This window comes from Elephantulus edwardii, unplaced genomic scaffold, assembly GCF_000299155.1.
Source record: "Elephantulus edwardii isolate Elephantulus edwardi_28Jun2011 unplaced genomic scaffold, EleEdw1.0 scaffold00007, whole genome shotgun sequence".
NCBI lineage: Eukaryota > Metazoa > Chordata > Mammalia > Macroscelidea > Macroscelididae > Elephantulus > Elephantulus edwardii.
In genome coordinates, this window is record NW_006399757.1 from 36,758,635 (window position 1) to 36,784,200 (window position 25,566).

The 25,566-nt window shown below is 48.5% G+C and overlaps 3 protein-coding genes across 6 annotated transcripts in view; all 3 read left to right on the forward strand.

Annotated features, from left to right (window-relative positions):
- EXOC6 (exocyst complex component 6) overlaps positions 1–3,514 on the forward strand; it is a 254,131-nt gene extending 250,617 nt beyond the window's left edge. For 2 of the 3 annotated variants that reach the window (XM_006880347.1, XM_006880348.1), the window contains 2 exons: positions 2,134–2,246; positions 3,337–3,503. In XM_006880347.1, the coding sequence (XP_006880409.1) occupies positions 2,134–2,246; positions 3,337–3,469 (246 nt within the window). In that variant the 3' untranslated portion in view covers positions 3,470–3,503. Of the gene's footprint in view, positions 1–2,133; positions 2,247–3,336 lie in introns of all 3 variants that reach the window. The other variant, XM_006880346.1, reaches the window with a different exon arrangement.
- A 2,753-nt stretch (positions 3,515–6,267) lies between these two features.
- Positions 6,268–14,433, forward strand: LOC102859608 (cytochrome P450 26C1-like). The gene is made up of 6 exons (XM_006880349.1): positions 6,268–6,471; positions 6,980–7,204; positions 7,553–7,828; positions 8,871–9,026; positions 11,263–11,592; positions 14,056–14,433. The coding sequence occupies exons 1-6, from the start codon at positions 6,268–6,270 to the stop codon at positions 14,431–14,433; spliced, it is 1,569 nt and encodes a 522-aa protein (XP_006880411.1).
- A 3,909-nt stretch (positions 14,434–18,342) lies between these two features.
- LOC102860014 (cytochrome P450 26A1-like) lies at positions 18,343–22,474 on the forward strand. 2 transcript variants are annotated; one of them, XM_006880351.1, is made up of 7 exons: positions 18,343–18,702; positions 19,154–19,378; positions 19,628–19,918; positions 20,015–20,173; positions 20,718–20,852; positions 21,401–21,553; positions 21,834–22,474. In XM_006880351.1, the coding sequence occupies exons 2-7, from the start codon at positions 19,172–19,174 to the stop codon at positions 22,173–22,175; spliced, it is 1,287 nt and encodes a 428-aa protein (XP_006880413.1). In that variant the 5' UTR covers positions 18,343–18,702; positions 19,154–19,171; the 3' UTR covers positions 22,176–22,474. The 2 variants fall into 2 exon arrangements, with proteins under 2 accessions (XP_006880413.1, XP_006880412.1); XM_006880350.1 differs by lacking the exon at positions 18,343–18,702 and adding an exon at positions 18,764–18,986 and having other exon boundaries at positions 21,834–22,369.
- The last annotated feature ends 3,092 nt before the right edge of the window (positions 22,475–25,566 follow it).

The following is a 25,566-nucleotide window of genomic DNA, read 5'->3' on the forward strand; positions in this document are numbered from 1 at the left end:
AATTTGTGAAATTGAAGTATTAACATTTATAATAAGCATCTTCCCAAATTATTTATAATTCTTAGAAACATTAATAGCCACAAAATATTCATACTGTCTCACTACCTAACCACTCTCTTAGGATTAATAATACCAGTTGCCTTCAATTTTTCAATAATACAGCACTCTATTGATACATTTATATTAAAACTCTTATCATTATGCATACATTTTTACCTTCATTTACTAATGTTTCCTGAAGTTATATTCCTTGAAGTAGGTTTATTGAGTCAAAGGGAATGATCATTTTTATAAGCTTTTAAAATATATATGGCAAAATCACATTCCAGAAGAGTTAAATTCTCACCATCAGAATATGTGAGTCATTTTTAATCCTTGAAGAGAGAAATTATACTTGTTACCAAACAATAGTGAAAAGTGACACGGAACAATGATGTTTCTCCCCATCCCACTTCCCTACCCACACATAGGGCAGTTTTCTCCTACCCATCGTCCTAAAGTAAAGCACGCCTGTGAAATCTTTTGTAAGCTGAAATTGTGTAATGCAAAGATGAAATCACCATAAATTAATATGGGAAAATTGGGGGGTATTTTCCTATATTCCAAAAATACCCTATAATAGTATACCAACATGAAACCTGAAATGATACTACCATAGAATCAAAACAGGACTGATAAGACAAATACACAGCGTGTATCAAGTAGAAACAGAGCATGCCCAGGAGGGCTCAGCAGTATCATTCATTGCTCAGGGACTCAGGCTGCCTCTTTAATGGCTTGTAGAAAAACATACTGTATACTAGTTTTGTCTTTTTTCCATAAAAAAAATTACATTCAGTTAGTGAAAACAGCAAAGTATGTCTCATAAAAACAAAGTGCTACAAAGCAAACTTTGAAATAGCGAGGATACATATATTTCTGTAACATTGTCTCAGGGTAGTTTCTGTATTAATGTTTGGTGTGGATAACAGTGTTAACTTGTCTAAAAAAGAACAGTTAATATTTCATTATAAAAAGAAATCTGTACAATTATTCTTTTCTTTCATAAGAAAATATCTCTTAGCAGCTGTAAATTGGATGGAGAAAAGACTCAAGTTCCTTACCTTCCTAAGGATGAGCTGGTTTCTCATAACCTTTCTTTAGATGGCTTTAATCACAACAATAGTTTTATCCTTCTCAGAGTCAGATATCTGAGTAAAAGCAAATGGCTTCCTTCACTTGGAAGCAAAACCAGTAGGCTGCGTAGTTATAAAGTGAATTAAAACAAAAAAAGAATAATATGAAAAACTGAAAGAAGGTAGTAAGTAAAGCATTTAACTTTCTGAACAATTCAAATGGGGATAGGAAGTTGGTTTTAAGTGGCTTAAGGGGGATTAGGGTTTTAAAGTTGGATAAGGAGTTTGGTGCTTTAGTTTAGGCAAGGCATTGCTTTTAAAAGATTACTTCCATATTTGACAACAGTTCTAACTGGAGATTATAAAGTCAATTTTAAGACATTGTGGAAAAACAAGCGGGTTTCTTTTTTTTTGTTGTTGTTGTTTGTTTATACACAATGGTCACCTAGTGTTAACAGGCTGAGTCCTTGGGCCCTCATTTTATAATACTACTGAGAATCTATCAGCAGGGAGAAGCCAGCAGAGGTGGTTTAATGCACTTAATTGAGATTATCTGAGCTTTCGATTTAAGTTACTTTGGAAAAAGTCTAGGTGCAAACGGCTTCTTTGAAAGGTAAACATACTAACCTCTAAGAAAAAAGTTGCAGTTTAAGTTCTTTAAAATTCCTTATCCAGTGAGTAGCAAGAAATCTTGCTAGCTAAATTTTGATAGATTGAATAATGCATTAAGATTTCTGTATACCTCAGATGTGTTATAAATTAAGTGTTGTCAGTACATTACAATTTTTGAAAATACAACTCAGTATTAGAAAACACTTCTTGACAATTTTAAAAGTAAAAAGATAGTGTATCCTATTTGCGTTATGAAGTGCTGTGAATGGAGTTTTTAAAATTTTGTCTGTCCAGCCTCAGAAGCAGCTGGTATTGAAATGGATCAAGAATACTATAGACTTGATTTGTCTGTTAGCTGTTGGTCAATATCACTTCTTGGTTTAACAGTTTTCTGCATCTTCCTCAGCTCCTTGACCTGTTTATGGTTTGGGATTGGTCTACTTATCTAGCTGATTATGGACAGCCAGCATCTAAATACCTTCGAGTGAATCCAAACACAGCTCTTATTCTTTTGGAGAAGTGAGTACATTTTGAAAACTTTTTAATACATTTCAGCAATTGTTTTTTCAACTTAATTACAAAATGAAGAACTGGAGATTGCCGTTGAAAAATAAGTGGCTGAATGGAGCTTTAAAACTCAGTTCATTCTAATGACTGAAAATAAGTCCTTTATTTCTTACCCTTCAAGGATGGCATGGTTTTCTGTGTGATTGCTATTTATGTTAATATGAACAAAACATTTTCCCTATTGTGTTCTGAATAGCAGATTTAGCTGGCCTTAGAAATATATTTATAGGAGATAATAAGTGACAGTTGGTGCTCTTAAAATTTTTATAACACAGGAAAAGAAAGTATTTTGTAAAACATGGCCAGGAATTGGAATGTTTACCATCCGTGCTATCTAAATCCTGCCATTAAGGTGTTGGACCCTTTTTTAGTTAGAGAAATGATCCGAATAATAAAAGACATTAAAAACGGAGGTAACAAAGATATTTGCTGATACAGCTTATCCAACACATTTTTAGGAGTTATTTTTCCCCTCCCAGTTTGTGCCAGATATTTTCTTTACTCAGTATTTTATCGCAGTAAAATCGCGTACTGTTTCTCACATTTCAAAATATTTGTGCATTTCATTTGTGAGAACAAAAATAACTGTTTAAAATTAAAAAATAACTGTTTAAAATAAATGTAAATTTATTTTTATGATGCCATGAAATACCAGAGGGGCAAAAAGGAAAAAACCCATAATATCTTAAATTTCTAATGTCATTTTTCCTTTACCTTGTCTTGCCGTGAATGTGACCTGCAGAGTCCATGGAGGGTTCTGTATTGTAGCATACTTTATAGAATGGTGTTAGAAAATACAAAACTTTAACATTTTAGATTTACATACTAGTATAAGACACCACTTGATGTGGAATATTTTTTAAAGGTCCTGATATTTCTGCTGTTGCTGTCTCTCTAAGTTTGTTAGTACCAATTTTTAAGTGTATTTTTCAAAATATAGCATCAGTGTGATATAAATCAGAACATGCGAAGATATTTTACTTGTGATACCATAACTTTTCATTTCCTTTTACTAAGCCTCTCCATTCACTTATGCTTCTAGGATGAAGGACACGAGCAGAAAGAACAATATATTTGCTCAGTTCAGGAAGAATGATCGAGACAAACAAAAGTTAATAGAGACGGTCGTGAAACAGTTGAGAAGTTTGGTGAATGGTATGTCCCAGCACACATAGGCTTCCCTTTGCCTGTACTCAGGAATACAAAATCTTGATTACAATACAGAAACACATTTGCCAAGTTCAGAAATACAAAAGAGAAGAGAGGCTGGTGAGAGCTGAAGATAAGTGATAAATATTTGTATAGATTTTTAAATAATTGAATACTGTTTTGTATATCTAAAATGTGACAGTTTTTTCACTTTTGGGGGAAAGATAAAACTAATATATAAATCTAAATTGGGTCAAAATTGAATAGGTAACTGATTGTAAATATATTAGAAAAATATGTGGCTCCACTTGTAAGTTGTTTTTCTATTTAGACTTGAGCAATTTTTTTTTTTAATCAGTGTCTGATTTTGGAATGCAGTCATGTCTGATATGGGAGTGTTTCACTGTCATTTCATATTTTCAATTTTTCTTCTTTACCTCATTGTGATTTAAGGAACTAAAATTTCTCATTTTGCTGATTCTGATGGGGAAATCGATGAATCATTAGAGCTCTTAAAAATCAAACTTGCTTTGACTCAGTAAGAACTCACTTAGGTGGCTTAATTTATTCATCCTGGATAGGGAGGAAAGGGGGTTAGATTCTCTGAAGCTGCAGTGTTGTTTCTGTTCATAACGGTTCATATTTTGAACTATATAATGTTTGTTCGTAAGAGTTAATATTTTGAACTATATAATGTTTGTAGCTGACCCCATTTTTCTAAGATATGCTTGGATTGGTTCAGCAGCCAGTTCAGGTGTAGCCTATACTAAGGTTGAGATGATTTTCCAGAGAAGTTACCACAGGGCTCAGGTTACTTTCTCCAAATAGTAGATCTCCGTACTGTGTACGTGCTATGGGAACAAGCCAAGCCAGATGAGCTCTGGAAAACTTAAAACAAGTGCACCTTTTCCTTTGTGTAAGTTACTGGAGAACAAACTTACTAGCGTAAATTTGATCTTCATTTTCTCTTCATTATATTTATGCTTACACCCTTTGCATTTCCCCACTTCACGCCTGTATGAAACTTAACATTTATTTGACTTTGTAAAATAACTGTAAAGAATTGTGTGTCTATTTCTTGATTTTGTGATGAAATATTAAAAAGATGAAGTTGTTGAAAATGTGTTGCTGTTTTATCAATTCAGAGCTTCCTTGTTCAAAACAACTGTGCCTGCTTCAGAAAAGACAAATTACTAAATTATTGAAACGTGTTATTAGAATGGGAGTGGTGGCACCAAACTAAAGCAAAGAGCATTTGTTCTCTTGATTAACTTTTACCATAAAGTATTTCATGTGCCTTTTTAGTGTCACATGGAAAACTGAGTAATTCTACAGGCCAAGTGAAAATCAGGAGGTTAACAGAGAAGGTGTACAGATTGTGCTTTCACGAGTTTGGAATGTGGCTGGGTCTCACCACGATTATCCACCTTATCTAATCTTAGGCCACCTGGGATGCCTCCTGACTTTGAGACATCCTCAGATTTGGGGAGACACTACTTTGGTGCCACCTGGAGCAGAACACTACAAGGACCTCAGACTGGTAATTTGGAGAGTTCACTTTTTTTCCTTCATTTCCCTCCTTACCAAGTCCTGAGCCCTTGATACCACTACCAAGCTAATTCGGAGATCATCAACAAGGAGGAGATGGTGAATTCAGTCCCTGCCCTTGAGACTGGAATTGCACCCCAGGATATCTTGGGAATAAGATGTCTCGCTGATGTCCGTTAGTTTCGGTCAACCCTGGAGCTACCATCTTTTGCCGAACACCCAAAGCGGTAGATGCGACCAACTAGGAAAGTGGCAGAGGAGGAGACTCAGTAGGCTGTCTGTCCCTGGAAAACTGTGATGCAGACATGTACACAGTGCTCCTGAGATAAAAAATGGGCAAAGGAGAGAAACTTCAGGTCCCAGGGTGTCAGAGAAAGAAAGGAAGGAAGGGAGGAAGGGTGTCTCAGATCTAGAGAGCCTACTGTGAGGCAGAGCGCAAACCCAGCCCTTGCTCGGCTCACTTCACGCACTCGCTGTGCTCCTGTGCTGTGCAGGAAGTTCTGGCGCGAAAAGCCCAGACCCCGCCCTGCGATCAGCCCGTGCGCTGGGCCTGCCCCCAGCCCAGCCACAAACTGGCTGCCACTCCCTATCCAGAGCCCCTCGGTGCTGCCACCGCCTCCAATCATTACTCTGCACCGCGTACTTTAAATATGCATAGGCACGTCATGGGTGAACCCGGATCAGTCCACAGGGAGGGAGCCAATATGTATATAAATGTGTCCTGGGTAGGCTGAGAAGGGTTAACGACTAGAGGAAAGAGGGAGCCAGAGTGGGGGTCTGCAGTCCTGTTGGTCGTGGGGTGTCCCAACCTACACTGGCAGCGCCCGTGAGTTGCTCCTCTCATTGCTCTCCCTTCACTGCTTCCTTCCGAGTGAGCTGGCGGGCTCGGGAGGGGCCTTTATCCAAGTGCTGAAGCTTGGAAAAGGCAGAAGTGGGAGGTGCCCACGGGTGACCGGGTGAGCAATCTTGAGGCAGCTGGCACTCCCGTGAGGGATTGTGGCCCAGAGGCAGTTGGACTTGGGGAGGTGCGCTGGGCGCATGCACATTCCCTCAGGGGGCACGTTCACTGCGATTTCTGTGCCAGCATGTAGAGTGGAATGAATTCTCTTTGTGAAAGATCATAGATCTGGGATTTAGGCCCCACGAGCCCGAGGATCTTTCCTTCGGAACAGGTGAACACCGCACCAGGTGAGCACAGCGCCTGTGTTGATTCTTATCGCTGCTCCTAAGGGTCTGGCAGCAGCCAGCCTAAGCTAAGAGCCTTAGTAGCCCCAGGATGTTCCCCTGGGGACTGAGCTGCCTGTCCGTGCTCTGGACGGTGGGTACCGCTCTCCTGTGCGCTGGCCTGCTGCTCGGCCTGGCCCAGCACCTCTGGACCCTCCGCTGGACCCTGAGCCGGGACCGGGCCTGTCCCTTACCTCTGCCAAAGGGCTCCATGGGCTGGCCCTTCTTTGGTGAAACGCTCCATTGGTTAGTTCAGGTGAGCAGTCCATTGTTCCCTCCCTCCAGTCGGTCTTCTTCCCCTTCTCCTGCTGGACTCCCCTGGTTGATGCCTTCGAAGATTCCTAGCTAGACAGTCCTTTCCAGTCGTCCAGAGCAGAGTCCAGAGAGCACAGCCCAGCCCTGGTCTTTGCCATCTGCCCCCTGTTTTTTAAAGGGGGTCGCTCATCACCCAAGTTCTTCCTCCCAATGCAACTTAAACGCATTAGGGCACAATGACACACGCTAGAATGAACAGGAAGAGTGAGGGGCGAGTCCCAGGAATGAGGCTTTGGGCATGCAAGGCCCCTTCTGAGTCTTGGTTGCCTCTTTATATGAGTGGGATTATAGAAGCATCTCCATTTCCCATAGTGAAGACACAAGATGCAGGATGACTTAAAGTGCATTGTAAAGAGTAACACGCCAACCTGGGGCAGTTATGGAGGGGCAGGAGGGAGGCTGGGTCAGACCCTGGCCTCATGGCCCCGATTTGCCTCGCTGGCTTGCAGGGTTCACGCTTCCACAGCTCCCGCCGGGAGCGCTATGGGACTGTGTTCAAGACGCACCTGCTGGGCAGGCCGGTAATCCGCGTGAGCGGTGCGGAGAACGTGCGCACCATCTTGCTGGGCGAGCACCGCCTGGTGCGCAGCCAGTGGCCACAGAGCACGCACATCTTACTGGGCTCGCACACACTGCTCGGTGCGGTTGGTGAGCCGCATCGGAGGCGGCGCAAGGTGAGCTCCGAAAGAGGCCATCGGACCCTGGCAACTGCTGTAGTCGAGCTTAGGGTTGGGTGTTGGGGTACAATGTCAACCTTGATGGAACTCCTGGTTAGTGAGTAGGTGATCTTGGGCCAGTCTCTGACCCTCTGACTTCAGCCATGACTAAGACTAAACAGTTGAATTCTATATGAACATAAAGGGCTTTCTTTGCATATCAGAATGGAGAACAAGAATGGCAGAGCAAACCAATGCGTTTAGGTTCTGGACCCCTTAAAGGAGTGAAAGACGCCAGAACTCACCTTCTGGCTCCCCTGGACTGGCGAGCCGAGCCGCTGCGCTGAGCCTGTGCCCTCCCCGCAGGTCCTGGCTCGCGCGTTCAGCCGTGCAGCGCTGGAGCGCTACGTGCCGCGCCTGCAGGGGGCGCTGCGGCGCGAGGTGCGCTCCTGGTGCGCCGTCCCCGGGCCGGTTGAGGTCTACCGGGCAGCCAAGGCGCTCACCTTCCGGATGGCCGCGTGCATACTGCTGGGGCTGCGTCTGGACGATGTGCAATGCGCAGAGCTGGCCTGCACCTTCGAGCAGCTGGTGGAGAATCTCTTCTCGTTGCCCCTGGATGTGCCCTTCAGCGGCCTGCGCAAGGTACTGCTGGGTTCGCAGAGTAGGTCCCCAGACCTTCTTTTCCGGCCTTGGGAGGCAGCAGGACTTCCCAAAAGGAAATGGAACACCCGTGGTGCCCCACGCACACCTCTGCCGGTGGGCCGGAGTCGTGCTGCGGGGTGGGGAGGCGGCGGGTTGTGGCAATAGGCTGAGGCCGCCGCTGCCCTGACTCACTGACCCGGGGAGCTGCACTCCTCCGAGCCGCGCCTGCGGTATGCGCTCCAGACCAGGCAACCGCGGGATTCCCCAGGCTGCCAATCCGGCCGCTCCCTACAGCGGCGCCTCTGGGTCCGGCCTTCCGCACTCCTACCAAAGTTGCCTTGGCTGCGGAAAGAGCCAGCGCGACCCAGTGCCTGCCCAGGTCGGAGAACCATAGGCGCTGGTACACAGTCCTTGGCGCTGAGCCGGCTGCGGCCTCTGAGACTTAAGAGAGCGAGCCCAGAGATCTAGAAGGCCTCTTTCTGACCTTCCTCTTCCCTTGATCTGGGGCTTCTAACTGTCTCCATGCGAGGGGGGAAAAAAAAGAATAGATATGTATAAAGGGTCATGCTAAAAGCCCCAATCAGCTCTACAGTGAAGCAATTTGGTTTTACAAGAAGACATGCTATAGCCAGATCATCTTGGATGCTCCAATTTGGTGCTCTCGGCCTTCAAAGTATTATTCCTGTTATTTTGTTATTACTGTTTAGTTTTTATGAAGCAGCTGAGGCTCAGAGTAGTTAAATGACTTATCCAAGACCACAAAGCTAGTAGGGGACAGCGGCAGGATATGAATCCATATCTCCTCTGGCCCCAAAACCCTCAGCTAGAATGCTTCCCATGCTTATGTTGACAAGCTTTAGTTGGTGGTGTTTCCTGAAATGCTTGCATAATGTCTTGAACATACTATGTGCCAACCACCACACTAGGAAAACTTGTAACAATAAGACCTTGGTAGAGCCTGCAAAACATTTTGTGTAAGTGCCCAAACCTGGCCCTCTTTTCATCAGGGCAACTTCTTGCCCCTTCTCTTCCTGCTCATAAGGGCATCAGGGCCCGGGACCACATGCACCGACACCTGGAGGAGGCCATTGCAGAGAAGCTTGGTGAAGATGAGGCTGAGGAGCCAGGTGACGCCCTCCACCTGATTATCCACAGCGCCAGAGAGCTTGGCCATGAGCTCTCAGTGCAAGAACTGAAGGTAGGTGGCAGGAAGGAAGCCCCTCCTCTCCTCTTGTGTTCTCAGCATGTCTCTACACAGATGCTGCCACCCCAGAGACACATCCTGCTTGGTCCCACTCTGCGCCAAGGATGAGCAGAAAGAAGAGACCAAGGGTTGCCGTCTATCCTCAGCCACACCGCCTAGCCTAGACTGCCCCATTACCTCTCCTGATGGTTTAGTGTTAAGGAGCTGCACTGTTAACTAAAAGGCAGGTGGTTTGAATCCACCGACTGCTTTAAGGTAGAATGTTGGGCAGTCTCCACCCATGACGTTTACAGCCTCTGAAAACCTGCTAGTGGGTCAGCTTTGAGTCATTTCCAACTCAATGGCATATTAACAACAATAAGAAGTAGAAGCATTCAAGCATGAATCCTTGCATGACCCCCTTACAGCCATAACCCAACTCCCTTCTCTGTCACTCATGCCTTTGTGCTGTTTCCTTGTCTGTGAAACGTTTTCACTCTTTTTCTCTCTAAACAAAAAGGACTCAAATTTACTCTTTTCCTTCTCTAAACTCTAAGGGATTGAACCCACCTCTTTAAAACTCTGCTCAACCCAAATGAACATTCTTCCATGAGCCACCATGGCCTCTGGATATTTAATGCTGGTAACCTGTAGCTCTTTTGCTACTGTAGGTCCTGGAGAATCAGGCCCCCTCCATGATGCAAATGGGCAGAGCACCTAGCTGCTGAATAAAAGCTCTGCTGTTTGCAGTTTGTGTTCACCCCAGGTGCTGCCGAAGAAAAGCTTGGTGATCTACTTCCCCCAAATTAGCCATTGAAAACCCTGTGGAGCACAGTTCTACTCTGAAATATGTGGGGTCTGCATGATGGACTCAACCACCATATTGTGATTATGCAGACATAAAAAACACAAGTGCAAATGAAGGAGGGGAGCTTTTGTGGGTCCCCCAGGGATGCCTGAGAATCTTCAAAAGTGGATAGAGACTGAGGGGCAAAGATGAGAAATAGCCTTCCTTAGGCAATTCCCCGACTCCCAGACTTTCTCAGGGCTTCATCTTCCCCTTTCCAAGCCATCAGCCACTGACTGAATTTGGCTGTCTTAATTCTTTTTCCTCTGAGACGTAATCTCTAAGAATAGAGATTATAAACTCTAATAATCTCTCTTTACTCTTGTGTCATTTCAAGGTTGAGATGAGTCAATTAAGTTAGAAGAAAAGGCAGACGGGAACATCTTTGAGCTGAAAGAGGGAATGGTGTGGGAAGGGGTGGACAGTCTCTTTGCCTTGACTGGGCTAAGGAAGGAGAAACCAGAGCCATCTTTCCTGCTCCCAGGTCCTCAAAAATTTTCTCTTCTGGTCTTGGTCAGTGACAGGTTAAGGAGGATGTTGTGACCCTGGGATCTGACCTTACCCCCCATCTTGTTCAGAGTAGGATAGGCAGTTTTGACATTGGACAAGGTCACTCATTTCATTAACTGTATTACCGTGCTTATTTGGGGCCATCTGGGGTAGTCCCCTGGGACTGGGGATACAGGCATGAACAAAGCTGTGCAGGAGAGGTTCATCCAATGGTAACACAATCCAAGTCAAAATATCAACCTTGCGCGTTGCCAGGAAGGAAAGATGGGGACCTGAGAGGACACAGGCAGGGAACGAAGGCTAGAGTCTGAAGGATAAAAGCCACAAGGTCCGTTCTCTGAGGTTCCGAGCACAAGTGCTTTGGGAAAGGCTTTGCTCACTGAGGCCACTCTCTTAGGCCTGGAAACCCAAAACTGCATGATATCACGCCTATTTGGAGCAAGGCTGGTGCTGCTGTCCCTCTGCAATTAGCAAGACACCCAGTAGGGGTGCAGGCAGCGCCCTGAGGTAGTTAAGAAACCTAGATTTGCAGCCTGGTTGCTGAGAATACCAGTTGGGTGTGTGTGGGTGTGGGTGTGGGAACTTCTTTGAGCCTCAGTTCCCAAACCTGTAAAAGGGATTGAGGTGAGATTCGAAGAGATGAATATATTTAAAGCATTAAGAATAGTGACCAAATAAATTTCTAACATTACCATTCTACATCTTCCCAATACAGATCGGTAGATCCTGGTTTTCCCCGCATTGCTATGTATGACTTTTCCAGGAAACAGATTTGAAATCACATTTCCTTAACCTTTGCCAAGAGGTAAAATGTGGGGTCCTCTGGGGCCATCGGTTCAAGGCCCCAGGTCCCTCCACTGATGGAGTCTGAGAGTCGCCTGGACTATCTTGCAGGAGTCAGCCATGGAACTACTCTTCGCCGCCTTCTTCACCACGGCCAGTGCTAGCACATCCCTCATCCTGCTGCTACTGCAGCACCCGATGGCCATCACCAAGATCCGGCAGGAGCTGGCAGCTCAGGGGTTGCATCACGCGTGCAACTGCGTGCCCCCCGCCACCGGGGTCCACGCGGGAATCGCGCCCGACTGTGGCTGCCCGCCAGACCTCAGCCTCGAGGCTCTGGGCCGCCTGCGCTACGTCGACTGCGTGGTCAAAGAGGTGCTGCGCCTCCTGCCGCCAGTGTCTGGGGGTTACCGCACGGCGCTGCGCACCTTCGAGCTCGACGTAAGTGCGTCGACGTAAGTGCGTCCCACGCCATGCCGTGCCATCACCACTGGCAGAGGCTGGGAAGGGCACCGGGATTAAGTCTCACCGGTTCCTTTCTAAGAGTCTCATCTTTCCCGCCTGTGGAGTGGGCCGAACCCTGTACCGCCATCCTGAGTCTCAGACTGCGGGACCCCAGTCCTAGCGCCTAGGGAACCGGCAGGGTTGAGGACCCTTTTGGAGAGAGAGGCCTGCATATCAGATCAGTTCAAATTCACCCTCGTTGCAGTCGAGGGGAAACTCAAAACTAACCTTTGGGTTTCTGAGCCTGTAAATCGCACAGAAGGAGATTACCCACCTTTTACCTGAGGAGGCTCTAGTGCATTCGAACCTGAAGGGCAAGGTCTTCGGGTGAGCAGCGCAACTCCTTACAGAATACGCCATCCACCAGAACTCCCTATCAAATCAATTAGAGCAGAGTTTTAGAATAAGAACATATTCCCCACCCCCACCAACCCCAGCCTCCCCACGTTGTTTCCCCCAGTCAGTGAGTTTGGGCGGGAAACAAAGAGAGCACCTAGTATAGCCCTTAAGGAACAAGGTGGAGAAGGAAGTTGAAGTTGTCAGTTCAGGGCCCCCAACTAGGCCCTGATTCCAGGTAAGTGCAGCAATTAAAATACAAGGTAGAACTCCTTAATAGCCCACTCTGGTTGGCTGGAGCTGGACAAGATTAACAGTTAGACCTGACCCCACCTATTTATATAACTCTTCCTCACCCTGAGCCTCAGTTTACCCTCTGGAAGAGACTATTTTTCCTTTAACGCCAGTTTGGCCTGGAGCACTGTGACACTGGCTGCATCGGAGAGTGGCACCATTGCGCTGCTGAACTAACGTTTGCAGCAGGCCTATAGCAGCACTCTTGAGCTCAGAGCATCAACCTTGGTCACTGGGCACCTGTAGGTAGAGTGGGCACCTCTTTCCCTGAAACTTTAAACATTGGACATAGTAGAATCTTGAGTGCACAAAATATCTGGAATTCTGCCCGCAAAAAAGAAGACAGCTGCTTCCTCCCAGGCTGCTGTAGGACATAGAAGGAAATATTTTGAGAACTAGCATTTGCATAGAGTACTAAAGGGTTGGGATGGAGTAGGGCAGCCCTGCCACAAGCTGGCAGCTCAGTGAGGAGCTTAGAGTGTCTGGATGCTGCAGTCAGCACAGTGCCCAGCAAATCCTTAAGGAAACAGACTAGGGTGGTGCAGAGATGCAAAGTCTTAGTCAAATGCCACTTGAAAAAGGAGAGTGTTCCTTGGGTAATTCCAAAACGTTCTGTACACCTTTGAGATACTGTGATGAGACACCTTGAAATTTAGGTGGAGGGTAGCAGGATAGTAGGGACATTTGGGGGAGGGGGTGTATGTAAAAGGCGTACCAAAAGAGGAATACTTTTGTAATTTTTAAAATTTTTTAAAAATTTTATTATTTGTGTGTGTGTACCATCAAATCAGATCTGACTGGTAGAGGAGAAGATTGTCCCTTCTTCCCTGGCTGAGCATCTGGTGGATTTGAACCGTGAGCCTCTAGGATTGCAGTGCAGCTTCTTGCCACTAGGCCACCAGAGCTCTCCTTGTAATTTTTTAACACTGATTAAGGGAGAAGGGATAGGAAAACTACCTTCCAACATGTTAAAGACTTCCCAGTTTAATTTTCATCTGGACCTTCTTAAGGTGTGGTTACTAAGTCTGAACATTATTGGTCGGGGAGGGAAGATCCCTGGGTAGCCCAGATGTCTGCACTAGGCCACTAACCTTAAAGCTGGCAGTTCAGACGCACCTAGTTGCACCAAGGAAGAAAGTCCTGGCAATCATGTTTACATAAAGATGACAGCCAAGTAAACTATATGGAGCAGTTCTCTTCTGTAACACAGAGGCTACCATGAACCTGAACAGATTCCAGGCCAAAGGGTTGGGGGTAGGAGGGTTAATGGCTGGTGAGGACTGGGAGGCAAATTCCGATTAAATGCAAAGAACTGTATACTTTAGCTGATCCTAAAGGCACTGGGAACTGTGCCATGGTGGTGTTCCCGCCCAGGTAGGACTAGCATTTTGGTAACTGCAGGCTAGAATTTGGATTTCCTAAGCTAATGTCTGAACAGCAACAAAAATAAAACACAAAGGCAGAAAGACAAATAGAAACCTTTCTTAGAACATTAATTGATATATGTGTCAGATCCAAATCCTCACAGCAAATTGGAATGCTTGTCATTTTGTTACAGAAAACCTAGTGAGGTTCAGGGATATCGAGTTTCTAGGCCAAAGTCACAGAGCCAACTACAGAGAGGAGCAGGGCTTTGGAACACAGGGCCTCCTGGGGCTTTGGGATCCATAGCGCCTCCCTGCGGTTGTAGGACACCTGGATGGACTCGAGGTCGGTTCAGCCTGTTTCCAAGTGCCTCCTGGTCAGGCTGGTCTCCTTGCCTCCCCACAGGGTTACCAGATTCCCAAGGGCTGGAGCGTGATGTACAGCATCCGAGATACGCACGAGACAGCCGCGGTGTACCGCAGTCCACCAGAGGGCTTCGACCCCGAGCGCTTCAGTGTTGGGCGGGATGACGCGCCTGGAGCCGCCTGCCGCTTCCATTACATCCCGTTTGGCGGCGGCGCACGGAGCTGCCTTGGCCGAGAGCTGGCGCAGGCGATGCTCCAGCTGCTCGCGGTGGAGCTGGTGCGCACAGCGAGCTGGGAGCTGGCCACGCCTGCCTTCCCCGCTATGCAGACCGTGCCCATCGTGCACCCGGTGGACGGGCTGCAGCTCTATTTCCACCCGCTTGCGCCTCCGGCGGCGCAGGAGGAGCTTTGCCTCTGACTCGCAGTTCCGCGAAGCACCGCTGGGCCAGTGGCTGCAGCGGGCGCGGGTGCAGCGCAGGCTGTGCGCGCGGCTTCCTAGTGCGGGGTTCGAAGCCACTTACTGTCACACCGTTTCAACAATTCTCTTTGCTGGATTCCGAAGGAGGCTGAGTGGGAGCAAGCTGTGAGTCTCCAGCACTAGCTGCTGTGAAAGGTGCTCTTGCGTTCTGCGCCCTAAAGAAGGAAAAGTCAGGAACCATGCAGGAGATGCAGGAATAGAGGGAACAAATATCCCAGGACCTCGCCTTCCGGGCTAGTCCAGGAGGGCGCACGGTGCTGTGGGGAGTACTGACAGTGCCAGAAACAGGATGGATCTGCAATCCTGGCGGGGGTGGGGGGGTGGGGCGGGAAGCAGAGATTCCCAAGAGCCCGGCTCTGCTCTGACTTTGCTCCTTAAGAAGACACGTGGAAGACGGCGTCCAGCGGAAGGCCCGCAGGCAGTAGCCGCCGGGTCCGCGCGCCCAGGTATTTCTGCTGGTCTCTGCGGAAATCCAGAACTGCTGGAGCTTCCAGGGCTCTAAACAGCTCAACACCGCAGGATTCTGCTGGCGACTTACTAAAAGAACAATGTCTACACTCTTAATCTTTTCTTTTATACAACAGGAGAGAACAGATACCCTGAGTGAGATCTCTAAAGGCTGGATTATTTGCGTGGAAATTGAGACAGAGAGAGGTTTGGGATATTTGCACTAACAACAGGAAGGCCAAGAAATCAAGTTTCCTGGCAGCGGGTGAGGGAGGAGGCTAGAAGCTTAGTCCTGGGGAGACACGGGCTAGAGGATGGGGAAGCCCAGCCCGGGGATCACCCCAGCGCGTTCCCAGAGAGGATCGGGCCGGTCGGAAGCCAGGAGGATTTTCTCCGCAATAGCTGGCTGCAGAGGGTTCCTGGCTCAGCCAGTGCCGAGGAGAAACTGAGGAGGAGAGAGGCAAGTGCCTTGTCTGCGGCACCAGCCCCAGGGCTCTGCAGCCAGGACTCTTTCTCACCATCCTTTATTTGAGCCTGGGTTGTGCCACCATGTAGTGCTGAGCTAATAGTGGACCTCAATTTAGTTTAGGGACTCACTCTTCCTTCTGACCCGGAGGTTCCTACTGGTGTTTAAATCAAAGCCTTCCCGCCATCCCGGGCAGACCACTTGCAATCTGCCACCCATTTTCCGACAGGCCTGGGCGGCTGGACATGATGGGTGAGCCAGGCAAGTTGCCGCCCAGGCCTTCGCTGACCCCTTAGTGAACCAGAAGGAAGCCGGTGCCCTCCTGACCTTATGCTTAAGGTGGATCCAGGGGCCAGAAAGGGGGGGGGGTGTGTGTGTGGACGCAGCAGGCGTGCGCACGCAGGGTCGATGGCTCAAGAGCGCAGCGGGCCCTTCCGAGGTCCGCTGACACCGCGGTAACCCCCATCCAGGGTAATTCATCACCTACTGCCGCCCATGGGCCGGCGCCAGGCCCTGAACTCGGCGGGCGCCAGAGGCGGTAAAGGTGGGCAGCAGGCCTGCCTGGCTACAGGGCGCTCCTGAGACCGCAGCGGGCCAGGTGAAGCCGCGGGAGCGCCTCGGACGCAGCGATTTTGACAGGGAAGAGGACAGTTGAGCTGGTTCCTGACGACCTGCTTCTGAGCCCCAGCAGGAGTGACATTATAACTTTTCCATCACCGCAGAGTGTTGAGTATTACCATGAGTATCTGCCTATCTGGTTTTAGGGGCTTTGGATTCGCCTGGGAACCGCAGACGTGTTTTCCGCCCTCCTAGACATGTCATGCTGATAAAGGAGGCTGACAAATAAAAGCAACAACAGAACAAGAATATGCCAGGTGGTGACAGATGTTGTAAATGCTATAAAGCGGGCGCTGTGATGCTGAGTGGGAGCCAAGCTCATCTGGTGTAAGGCTTCTCTGCGGGGTGACCTTCTGCTCAGAAAGTAACGAGCCAGGGTGGCCTGGACTCAAGCAGAAGGAGCAGGTATAGAAACCTGGAGGAATGAGAGGAGTGCTCAAGAACCACAAAGAAGGGGATTAGAGAGGAAAGTGGGGCAGGAGGTGCTTCCTGGCGTCAACTCCTGTCTCCCATCCGCTTTGGGTCCTCAACCTCAAGGAAAAAGCTTTCCCCTCCCCCTAATGAACCTTTAGAAACAGGGAGACAACGGTTTCATAGACATTGGAGAAACATCTTCCTCTTCAATAAGCCAAACTCCCTTCCAGACCACCACCAGCACCACCTAAGAAAGCCCTGTGAGGTTCCTAGACCAAAGTTCTTAGTATGTGGTAATTTATTGACGGTCTCTTCCCTTTTAGGATGTTCTTTAACGATCTCTTTCACTCATTACTGTCTAATCCTTTCCTGTCAAGCCCTGCCCATCTCCCCCCCCCTTCGCCCCCCGCAGGTAGATAATGTTGCCCCTCTGCCCTGTGGCTATTTCCTGGGAGCAGGCCCCGCTCATCTTGTGAGCCAGCGCGCGCGCTGAACTTGGCGAGGTGGCCCAGCAGAGTTCACTCGGATGTCACGGTCCGGTCTGCAGGGGTCACTGGCGGGTCAGGCCTGAAGATTGGGACTGGGCCCCAGGTCACGCCTCTGCTCACTAGCTTTGCTCACCGGTCAGAGGCACTGTCCAGAAAGGGGCGGGCCGGTTATTTCTGAGAATTACCTCGGGTGCAAATCGCCCCAGTTCCTGCCAGTGCCCTGGGGATTGGCTCGCACTGTTTATTATGGTCACCATACCATCTCAGGCGGGATAACGGTGGGAGATAGCCCCTCCACAGAGCTTCAGAAATACGCGCTGGTAATCACGTTCTGGACTGAACCGTCCCCCAAACCTTTACGGACCTCTCTGGGTTTGGGGACCACTGCAAGAAAACCGCATCTTGAACAACTCTATGGGGTTAAAGACTCTTCTGCGGCCCAAAGACGATTACCAAGGCATGTGGCGTGCGCCAGTGAGAGCTGGTGTTCGGTTTTAAACAAGCATGCACAGCTCTGTCTTCTGCGCTGCTGGTGCGTTCAGCGCCAAAACGAGGCAGCCCTGGCCCTGACTGGTCCAAAACCCTGAGACTCCGCCAAGGCACGTGCGCGCCCCGCGGTGCTGGGGCTCCAGGCATTGGCTGCCGCTGACTAGAGTTGGGCAAAAGCCAGGAGCCCCACATCCGAGTCCTGGATTCCCCCAAGCCTCCCACTAGCTGACAGCCGAGATCTGGGTTGAAGGCTGGGTGGGGCAGTGGCTTCACGCTGCATCTGAGCTGGGAGAGCTCAAGTGTGACTGTGTCCTGGCCACCTCTGGTAACCTCGGGTGCCTGGAACCAGAAGAGTGTGCATTAAGGCGCCCCTTTGGGGAATTCAGTTAGTGTAAATAGAGCAGGAACCATTGCCTCTGATTTGAAGAGCAAGCAGGCACAAGGATGTTTGATAACTTGCTGAGGGCACACCAATTGAGCTGGAGGTGGGAGCCTGCCTTCTTCTATCTTCTGCCAGGGCAAAGGACCTTCCTTCTTCTCACTGCATTTCAACTAGGGCTGAGGCTCTCAGAATGCATACAGGGAGCTGTGTCTACATCTCCCTGTCTGGCCTTGATTGCAGAGCCTTAATTGTCCCTGCAGTATCTCACTGGGGCGTCGGGGTAGGGAGGGGGTCCTCTAACAATAATTCATGAGTGCAGGTTCTCTTGTGGAAGCTGGGGTGCCGGGATTCACGATCCTGATCCTCCCGGTCAAGTCTGATTTACCTGCCTCCGCCTCCTACCCCTAACCTGGGCTCTTCTGAGCGACCTTCGCGAGAGACTGGAGTCTGCTTTTTGCTCCACTTTCTAAACCTCAGTTTCCCCACCTGTGGGCCAGGGCGGCCAATTCCGAGCGCACTTCCCAGAGGGTGGAATGGAGTCCACGCGGCATCGGGGAATGCAAAGCCAGTGAAGGCAGCCCTGAGCTGGGGCAGCCGGTCGGACTGGGCGGAAGGGATTCCAAAGAGGTGGCTCAGGAAGGAGAGGGCTTGGAGTTTCCGCTCCCCGGAGCCCCAGGCCACAGGGTCATCCCGGAGTTCGCACACCTTGGACGAGGAGGCGGGCAGCTCTCTGCTACGCGCACCCCAGGAGGCGCGCTCCGGAACGGATCCCTCGGTGCGCGGCCTCTGCCTGGGCGCGGAACAAACGGTTAAAGATTTTGGGCAGCGCCTCGCGGGGGGGAGGAGCCAGGGGCCCAATCTGCAATTAAAGATGAACTTTGAGTGAACTAATTTGTCTGACCAAGGTAACGTGGGCAGCAACCTGGGCCGCCTATAAAGCCGGCGCGCGGCGGGGCTGGGAGCGCAGGCGGCGGCAGGTGGCGCGGGAGGCCAGCGCGCCATGGGGCTCCCCGCACTGCTGGCCAGCGCGCTCTGCACTTTCGTGCTGCCGCTGCTGCTCTTTCTGGCCGCAATCAAACTCTGGGACCTGTACTGCGTGAGCAGCCGCGACCGCAGCTGCGCCCTCCCTCTACCCCCCGGGACTATGGGCTTCCCTTTCTTTGGGGAAACACTGCAGATGGTACTGCAGGTAAGGGAGCTTGGGGCGGGATATAACATTCCCCCAGAACCCGGCGTGGCTCTGCGCTTCCCCGGAAGCCCCAGTCGGCGCCCCAGGGAAGGAGGTACTGCTGCCAGAAGCGGGGTTAGCTCCTCGGCGCCCCCTCACGCCCACCTCCCTCCTCCGCCTTTCCTCAGAGGAGGAAGTTCCTGCAGATGAAGCGCAGGAAATACGGCTTCATCTACAAGACGCATCTGTTCGGGCGGCCCACCGTGCGGGTGATGGGCGCGGACAATGTGCGGCGCATTTTGCTTGGGGAGCACCGACTGGTATCCGTCCACTGGCCCGCGTCGGTGCGCACCATCCTGGGCTCTGGTTGTCTCTCCAATCTGCACGACTCCTCTCACAAACAGCGCAAAAAGGTGAGAGCTGGGTCAGCGGCGCCTGGACCCGGCTTGAGCCCCCATTCCCAGAGGAGGTTCAGGCAGAGAGATGCTGAGTGAGCGCCCGCCACGCACAAAGTCATCCGCTAGGACCCTGCCCAAGCCCCAATTTAGCTTTCTCCGCCAGGACAGAGTTGGGGGCTGGAGAAACTGCGGGTGTCTGAGGAAGGGGCAGGAGGGGCCCGGTTTTCTGCTTCTTTTTATACGCTTTCTCCTTCCGTGGCTCAGGTGATTATGCGGGCCTTCAGCCGCGAGGCTCTCCAGTGCTACGTGCCGGTGATCGCGGAGGAAATCAGCAACTGTGTGGAGCATTGGCTAAGCTGCGGCGAGCGCGGCCTCCTGGTCTACCCCGAGGTGAAGCGCCTCATGTTCCGCATCGCCATGCGCATCCTGCTGGGCTGTGAGCCTCGGCTAGCGGGCGCCCAGGATGCTGAGCAGCAGCTTGTGGAAGCCTTTGAGGAGATGACCCGCAACCTCTTCTCTCTGCCCATCGACGTGCCCTTCAGCGGGCTGTACCGGGTAAGGACTGCATGTCCCGCGTGAGGCTAGGGGCACTGCGGCTCCCGGGAGCGGGTGCTGGGCGTGCGCTCACCTCCGCGCACACTCTGCGCTCAGGGCATGAAGGCGCGGAACCTCATCCATGCGCGCATCGAGGAGAACATTCGCGCCAAGATCTGCCGGCTGAGGGCGGTCGAGGCGGGCGAAGGCTGCAAAGACGCGCTGCAGCTGCTGATCGAACACTCCTGGGAGAAGGGAGAGCGGCTGGATATGCAGGTGAGGGGTGGCTTCCGGAGAGGCAGAGGACTTTGGCCTCCAAGAGCCGTTCCCTGGTCTCCTGTTTCGGGGCTTTTCTTCCCGCTGGGGGTGGGGTGGGGGGTGGGAAGCGGTGCGTAGACCCCAGAGAAAGGACTCCAGAAGTTGAGACACAGTGTCATGGGGGAGACAGGCGCGGGGAGGGAGAGCTGCAGAAGAGGCTATAGCGGAAAAGTAGCATTCCCCACCCCTCCAGGTTTTCTAAGGCAGCGCTGGAATTTGCAAACTGTCATCTGTTGGGAGATTTTTAAGAAAATCTACAAGTCTTTAATTCCAGGCTCCCACCAAAGCGGGGCTTTTAATCACCTCCAGGACAACTAAAGGAACTTTTCATGTTGCTAAATTTTGCCAATAGAGGAACTGGCCATTTGCATATTAGAGAGACTGCGTTTCTTGACTGTTAGCAGAATGTTAGCTCTTCTGGTCTTTCCAGAACCTTCAGTACAGTTCTGAGTAATTACAACTGCAAGCAGACGTGTGTTCTTTCTGTAAATTATCTTCTTAGGCACTAAAACAGTCTTCCACTGAACTCCTTTTTGGAGGGCATGAAACCACAGCCAGTGCTGCCACTTCTCTCATCACTTACCTGGGGCTCTACCCACATGTTCTCCAGAAAGTTCGAGAGGAATTGAAGAGTAAGGTAAGGGGACTGGAGAGGTTCCTGATTAGCTTAATAAGTCCACCACGTGCTTTCTAACCCACTTCGGAATTAACCTCCCTTGAGTATTCTGAAGGTGCAGAATGGGGGGGGGTGGGCGGTGGGAAGACAAATTGGCTTTGTGAAGAGGAAAGAATGAATCTTGAGCAGAGTTTGACCTTGTATTCCCTAATACTCCCCCCTCCCTTTTGCAGAACCTTGGAGTTTCCAGACAGGTCCCATTTTGTGGGATTTGTGTGTTCAAGGGCACGGATAGGGAACTCTGGTCTGAGTGGGTGGTGTTGGGGAGGGGGAGAGGCTTGGCAATTCCAACTGGGGGTGAGCAACTGTTCTGCTGGAATTGTAAATACACAATGGATTTGGACAGACAGATGGAGGCCAATGGTCACTGGCTGTTCCCTGCCTCCTTCAGGATCTCTGGTCCTGGGGCCCTTTGGGTTTCGACACCACTTAAACCCTGCTGATAGCCGCTGGGCTGGTTTTACTAAAGCCCAGAGTCACCCTTCACCTGTGTGTGACTGTTTTGTTAGGGCTTACTTTGCAAGAGTGATCAAGATAACAAGTTGGACATGGAAGTTCTGGAACAGCTGAAATACACTGGGTGTGTTATTAAGGAGACCCTCCGACTGAACCCCCCAGTTCCAGGAGGGTTTCGAGTTGCTCTTAAGACATTTGAATTGAATGTAAGTTAAAAGTTTCTCTTCACCCCCCACCCCACCCCTGCGCTCCCCTTTATTTGGTAGGGCTTCAGACCCCACCTCCTTGCTTAAGAATTGGCTCACAGCCCTTATGCCTTTGATAACATTATCTTGTGCCATGTAAACACATGCCTCTACCCATCTGAAATTCACATAGTCTCTTTAAGCTCATGCCTTCCCCTGAAAGGACATCAGTGAGAGAAATTTGTTGCTGAAACTTAGAGTTCTGGCTTGTCAGCTAGGGGTATTTCATAATCTTTTGCAGGGATACCAGATTCCCAAGGGCTGGAATGTGATCTACAGTATCTGTGATACTCATGATGTGGCAGACATCTTCACTAACAAGGAGGAGTTCAATCCTGACCGATTTATGCTCCCTCACCCAGAAGATGCATCCAGGTTCAGCTTCATTCCGTTTGGAGGAGGCCTTCGAAGCTGTGTAGGCAAAGAGTTTGCAAAAATTCTTCTCAAAATATTTACAGTGGAGTTGGCCAGGCATTGTGACTGGCAGCTTCTCAATGGACCTCCTACAATGAAAACCAGTCCCACTGTCTATCCTGTGGACAATCTCCCTGCAAAATTCACCCATTTTCAGGGTGAAATCTGACTGGGGCAAATGCCCACACCTCAGACTCATTACAAGTGTACATATGCGTTTTTATATGGTGTTATCTGTTGACTTTATGGTATTTAATTCGTAAATGTATATTATAATATTTATGTGTTTCTACTATAGTTACTGTCTTCAACTATTAAAAAAAGTGAACTTGCATAATTCTCAAATAAAGTAAATTTCTAAGGCACTTTTTGTGCCTTTAAGATTCTGCTCAGGGAAAACATGTCTTTTCAATATTTGTCTTTAACCGGCTTTCTAAATATCGGTGTGATTTCATTTGTCATCTGTGCTTATACATTTTCCAAAGGTAACATTGTGTACCTTCTGTGGTAATTTAGAATCTTGATTAGGAAATCTAGACAAAATTGTAGTTCTCTATAATCCATCAGAGAAAGATGAATCAGAAAGGATACCCCTTTGAGAACCATTATATGCTAATAGAACATTCCAGCCTGTCTCACACACAATAAATCCATGTTGACTGCATAATGCCAAGACTGTTTTCTGAGGTGAACTGGTTAAAAGTAAGATAAAGCCAGTTACTCCAAGTATAGAAAGTTTTTGACAACAATAAAGTTAAAAAAAAAATCATGAATGTATCACCTTTAGTCAGAGGTCCAAGAAAAAAACAGTGTTGAGAAAGATACATCTCTGGTTTAGATAAGCAAATCCAGGTTTTCTTTATTCACAAGAAGGCAGGAGGAGTAGATTTAGGAAATTGATAGATAAAAGTTTTTATCTGTCCCAGGCAATAGGGTGTGAGCCTGACTTGACTGATAAAATGGCCCAGTTTTGACCCTGTGAACCTTGGCTAACCTCCGTGAAAGTGCAGTTTTGTCACAATTCTGACCCTGGCATAGCCACGTTCTGAGCCGAAGGCCAGACTCAATCCAGAAAGGTTAGCCACGGTGACTTGCTTATGCAAGCACATTTTCAGTTTAGAAATGGCACAATCTGCTTGCTAAACCTCTCATGGCTTGTAGGTTTTGGACTTTAAATTTTTCATTACAATTTTAGACTCTGGCAATGCTGCACAAACTGGGTGGTCTAGGTAGGTGTTTGCAAAGGGTTCTGTGTGTGTACAGTTGGTTATGTGCTCTACCTGATTCAGTTTTTAGTTTCACATATTCTGATTATTGGACTCCTCTGATCTTTAAACGGTGTTTGTTTACATGGTGACTGATAAATGCCTAGCAGTAACCTTACACTATCTTTGTTTTAAATATGATTTTTTTTTTAAATGTGGACCTTATTTCAGCTAAAGCTTTAGTGTGCTGTAGTGTATAGATCCCAGGCTCCCACCTTCAAAATAGGATTTCTTTAGCTAGGATATTAGCCTGAAGGCATTAATTTAGATAATGTACAGGAAGCCATTTAATTGATTTATTTTAGTCTTGTTGTGTACTGTCAAGTCAGCTCTAACTGGCATAGAAGTATCTGGTGGATTTGAACTGCATACCTTTGGGACTGCGGTGCAGCTTCTTGCCACTAGGCCACCAGAGCTCCCTACATGGAGCCATTTTAAAAGGCTTCAGCACTTTTCATTTTGTCCAAGGACAGTTAGCCTTTAAAGATAATGTCTTAGTTACCTGGTGTTGAAGCAAAACACCACAAGCTAGTGGCTTAACTAGCAAGAACGTATTTTCTCACAATTGAGGAGGTTAGATGTGTCGGTTCAGAGCACCAGCTTCAGGGAAGGACGTTCTCCCTCCATCAGCTCTGGAGAAACATCCTTGTCTCTTCAACTGCTTCCTGGTTCTTTGGAAGTCTCCCTGTGTGTTGACACCTATTTTACCCTGTTTCTGCTCTGCTCAGTTACATTTCTTGTATATCTCAAAAAGATAATCATATTAACATAACAATGACAAGCCATTGCCAAATGGAATTAGTTAGAACCACAGGCATAGAGATTAAGATTACAGTACATTTTGTTTTGGGGGCATAATTCATTCTATAACCAACAATATCTTTGGGGACACTAGAGTCATGTGTCTTTGTGAGCACAGTGCAGTAAGGAATTGAGGCTACTTTAGCACATAATTAAATTTTTAAAATCCACCTTTATCGGAAGAGCTCTGAAAGTGCTTTTGAGTTGCATTTCCCAGGGGTCTAGGCATCTCAATTATAATGATCAATTACAGGGTGGTGCAGAATTCACCTCAAAGACTCGTTAAAAATACAATCTTTGATGATGTACTTAGTGCTTAGGAAAGGCAGAAGGCAGGCTGAAATTGATGTCACGTTGGACATAAAGCAAACCTGGGTTACATCTATTTTATAGCATAGGCACCTCTGGGCCTGTGTCTTTATTACCTCAGGGAGAAATGTTTGAAGGTAAAGGCCTTATACTACATTTAGACTTGACTAAACTGTGGAAGGAGGGAAGAAATTCTATGAGGAGTGACCTCCAGTTCTGGGGGTCATGGCATTGTGATATGAGGCTGCTGTGTTCTACAGGCCTGGGGTGGAGCTGCCACGCTGTTCAAGTTGGTGCTCTCCACTCTCCCTTTCATGCGGGCCTTTTGCCCTTGCCACCCCCTAACATACCTCCTTTTCCACCAAGTGTATGGTCCTACCAGACAGACCATCACAGAGGTATCCGGTCACAGAGACTGTAGCCTCCCCTACTAGCTCAGCCTTTGGAGGCACAGAGGGGGACAATCCCCCAGGTTACACAGTGAGTGTCAGAGTCAGGATAGGCCTCCTGCTGTTTTTCTTTCTTTTTTTCTTCCCCCCTTTTCTTAACTGGCAGTACAGTGTGTAGCATGTCAGGCAGCTAACCAGAAAGGCAGGGGTTTGGACCTACCAGTTTCCAGGAAAATTGTAAGCAATCTCCTTCCATAAAGATGTACAGACTTGGAAACCAATGGAGGATTGTCAATCAACTCCTGGCAGTGGGTTTGTTTTTGTGTTTTGTCGTTTTATTAAATTGCTAATAAAGTATCAGCTACTGGATTTGGATTCACGGAGATGCTGTGTGTTCTGAGAACTCCATAAAGATTCTATGGCTATGACCTTTAGGAACCAGAAGCCTTTCTTCTGAGTTGCCTCTGGATAGGTTCAAGCTGTTATCATGGATTGAATTGCTGTTGCTGTTCAGTGCCATTGAGTGAACTGTGACTAACAACAACAACCCTATGAACAACAGGTTGCAATCTTGTCCATCCTCACAATGTCTATATGCTAAAACCAATTGTTGCAGTTACTACGTTAATCAGTCTTGTTAAATATCTTCGCTTTCAATAGCCTTTGCATGTTCTCAGTATGATATCTTTTTCCAGGGGCTGGGGCCTCCTGAAAGTATTCCCACAAAATGTGAGGCAAAGTTTCATGATTCTTTCCTCAAAGGAACACCTTGGTAGCACTTCCTCCAAGGTATATA

Excerpts from the sequence above, each read along its gene's own strand:
- LOC102860014 (XM_006880350.1), top strand. The coding sequence starts at position 18,798 with ATGGGGCTCCCCGCACTGCTGGCCAGCGCGCTCTGCACTTTCGTGCTG. Across the intron at positions 18,987-19,153 it reads CACTGCAGATGGTACTGCAG|AGGAGGAAGTTCCTGCAGAT; the intron begins GTAAGGGAGCTT and ends GCCTTTCCTCAG. Across the intron at positions 21,554-21,833 it reads TTAAGACATTTGAATTGAAT|GGATACCAGATTCCCAAGGG; the intron begins GTAAGTTAAAAG and ends AATCTTTTGCAG.
- LOC102859608 (XM_006880349.1), top strand. The coding sequence starts at position 6,268 with ATGTTCCCCTGGGGACTGAGCTGCCTGTCCGTGCTCTGGACGGTGGGT. Across the intron at positions 7,829-8,870 it reads CCTTCAGCGGCCTGCGCAAG|GGCATCAGGGCCCGGGACCA; the intron begins GTACTGCTGGGT and ends CCTGCTCATAAG. Across the intron at positions 9,027-11,262 it reads TCTCAGTGCAAGAACTGAAG|GAGTCAGCCATGGAACTACT; the intron begins GTAGGTGGCAGG and ends ACTATCTTGCAG.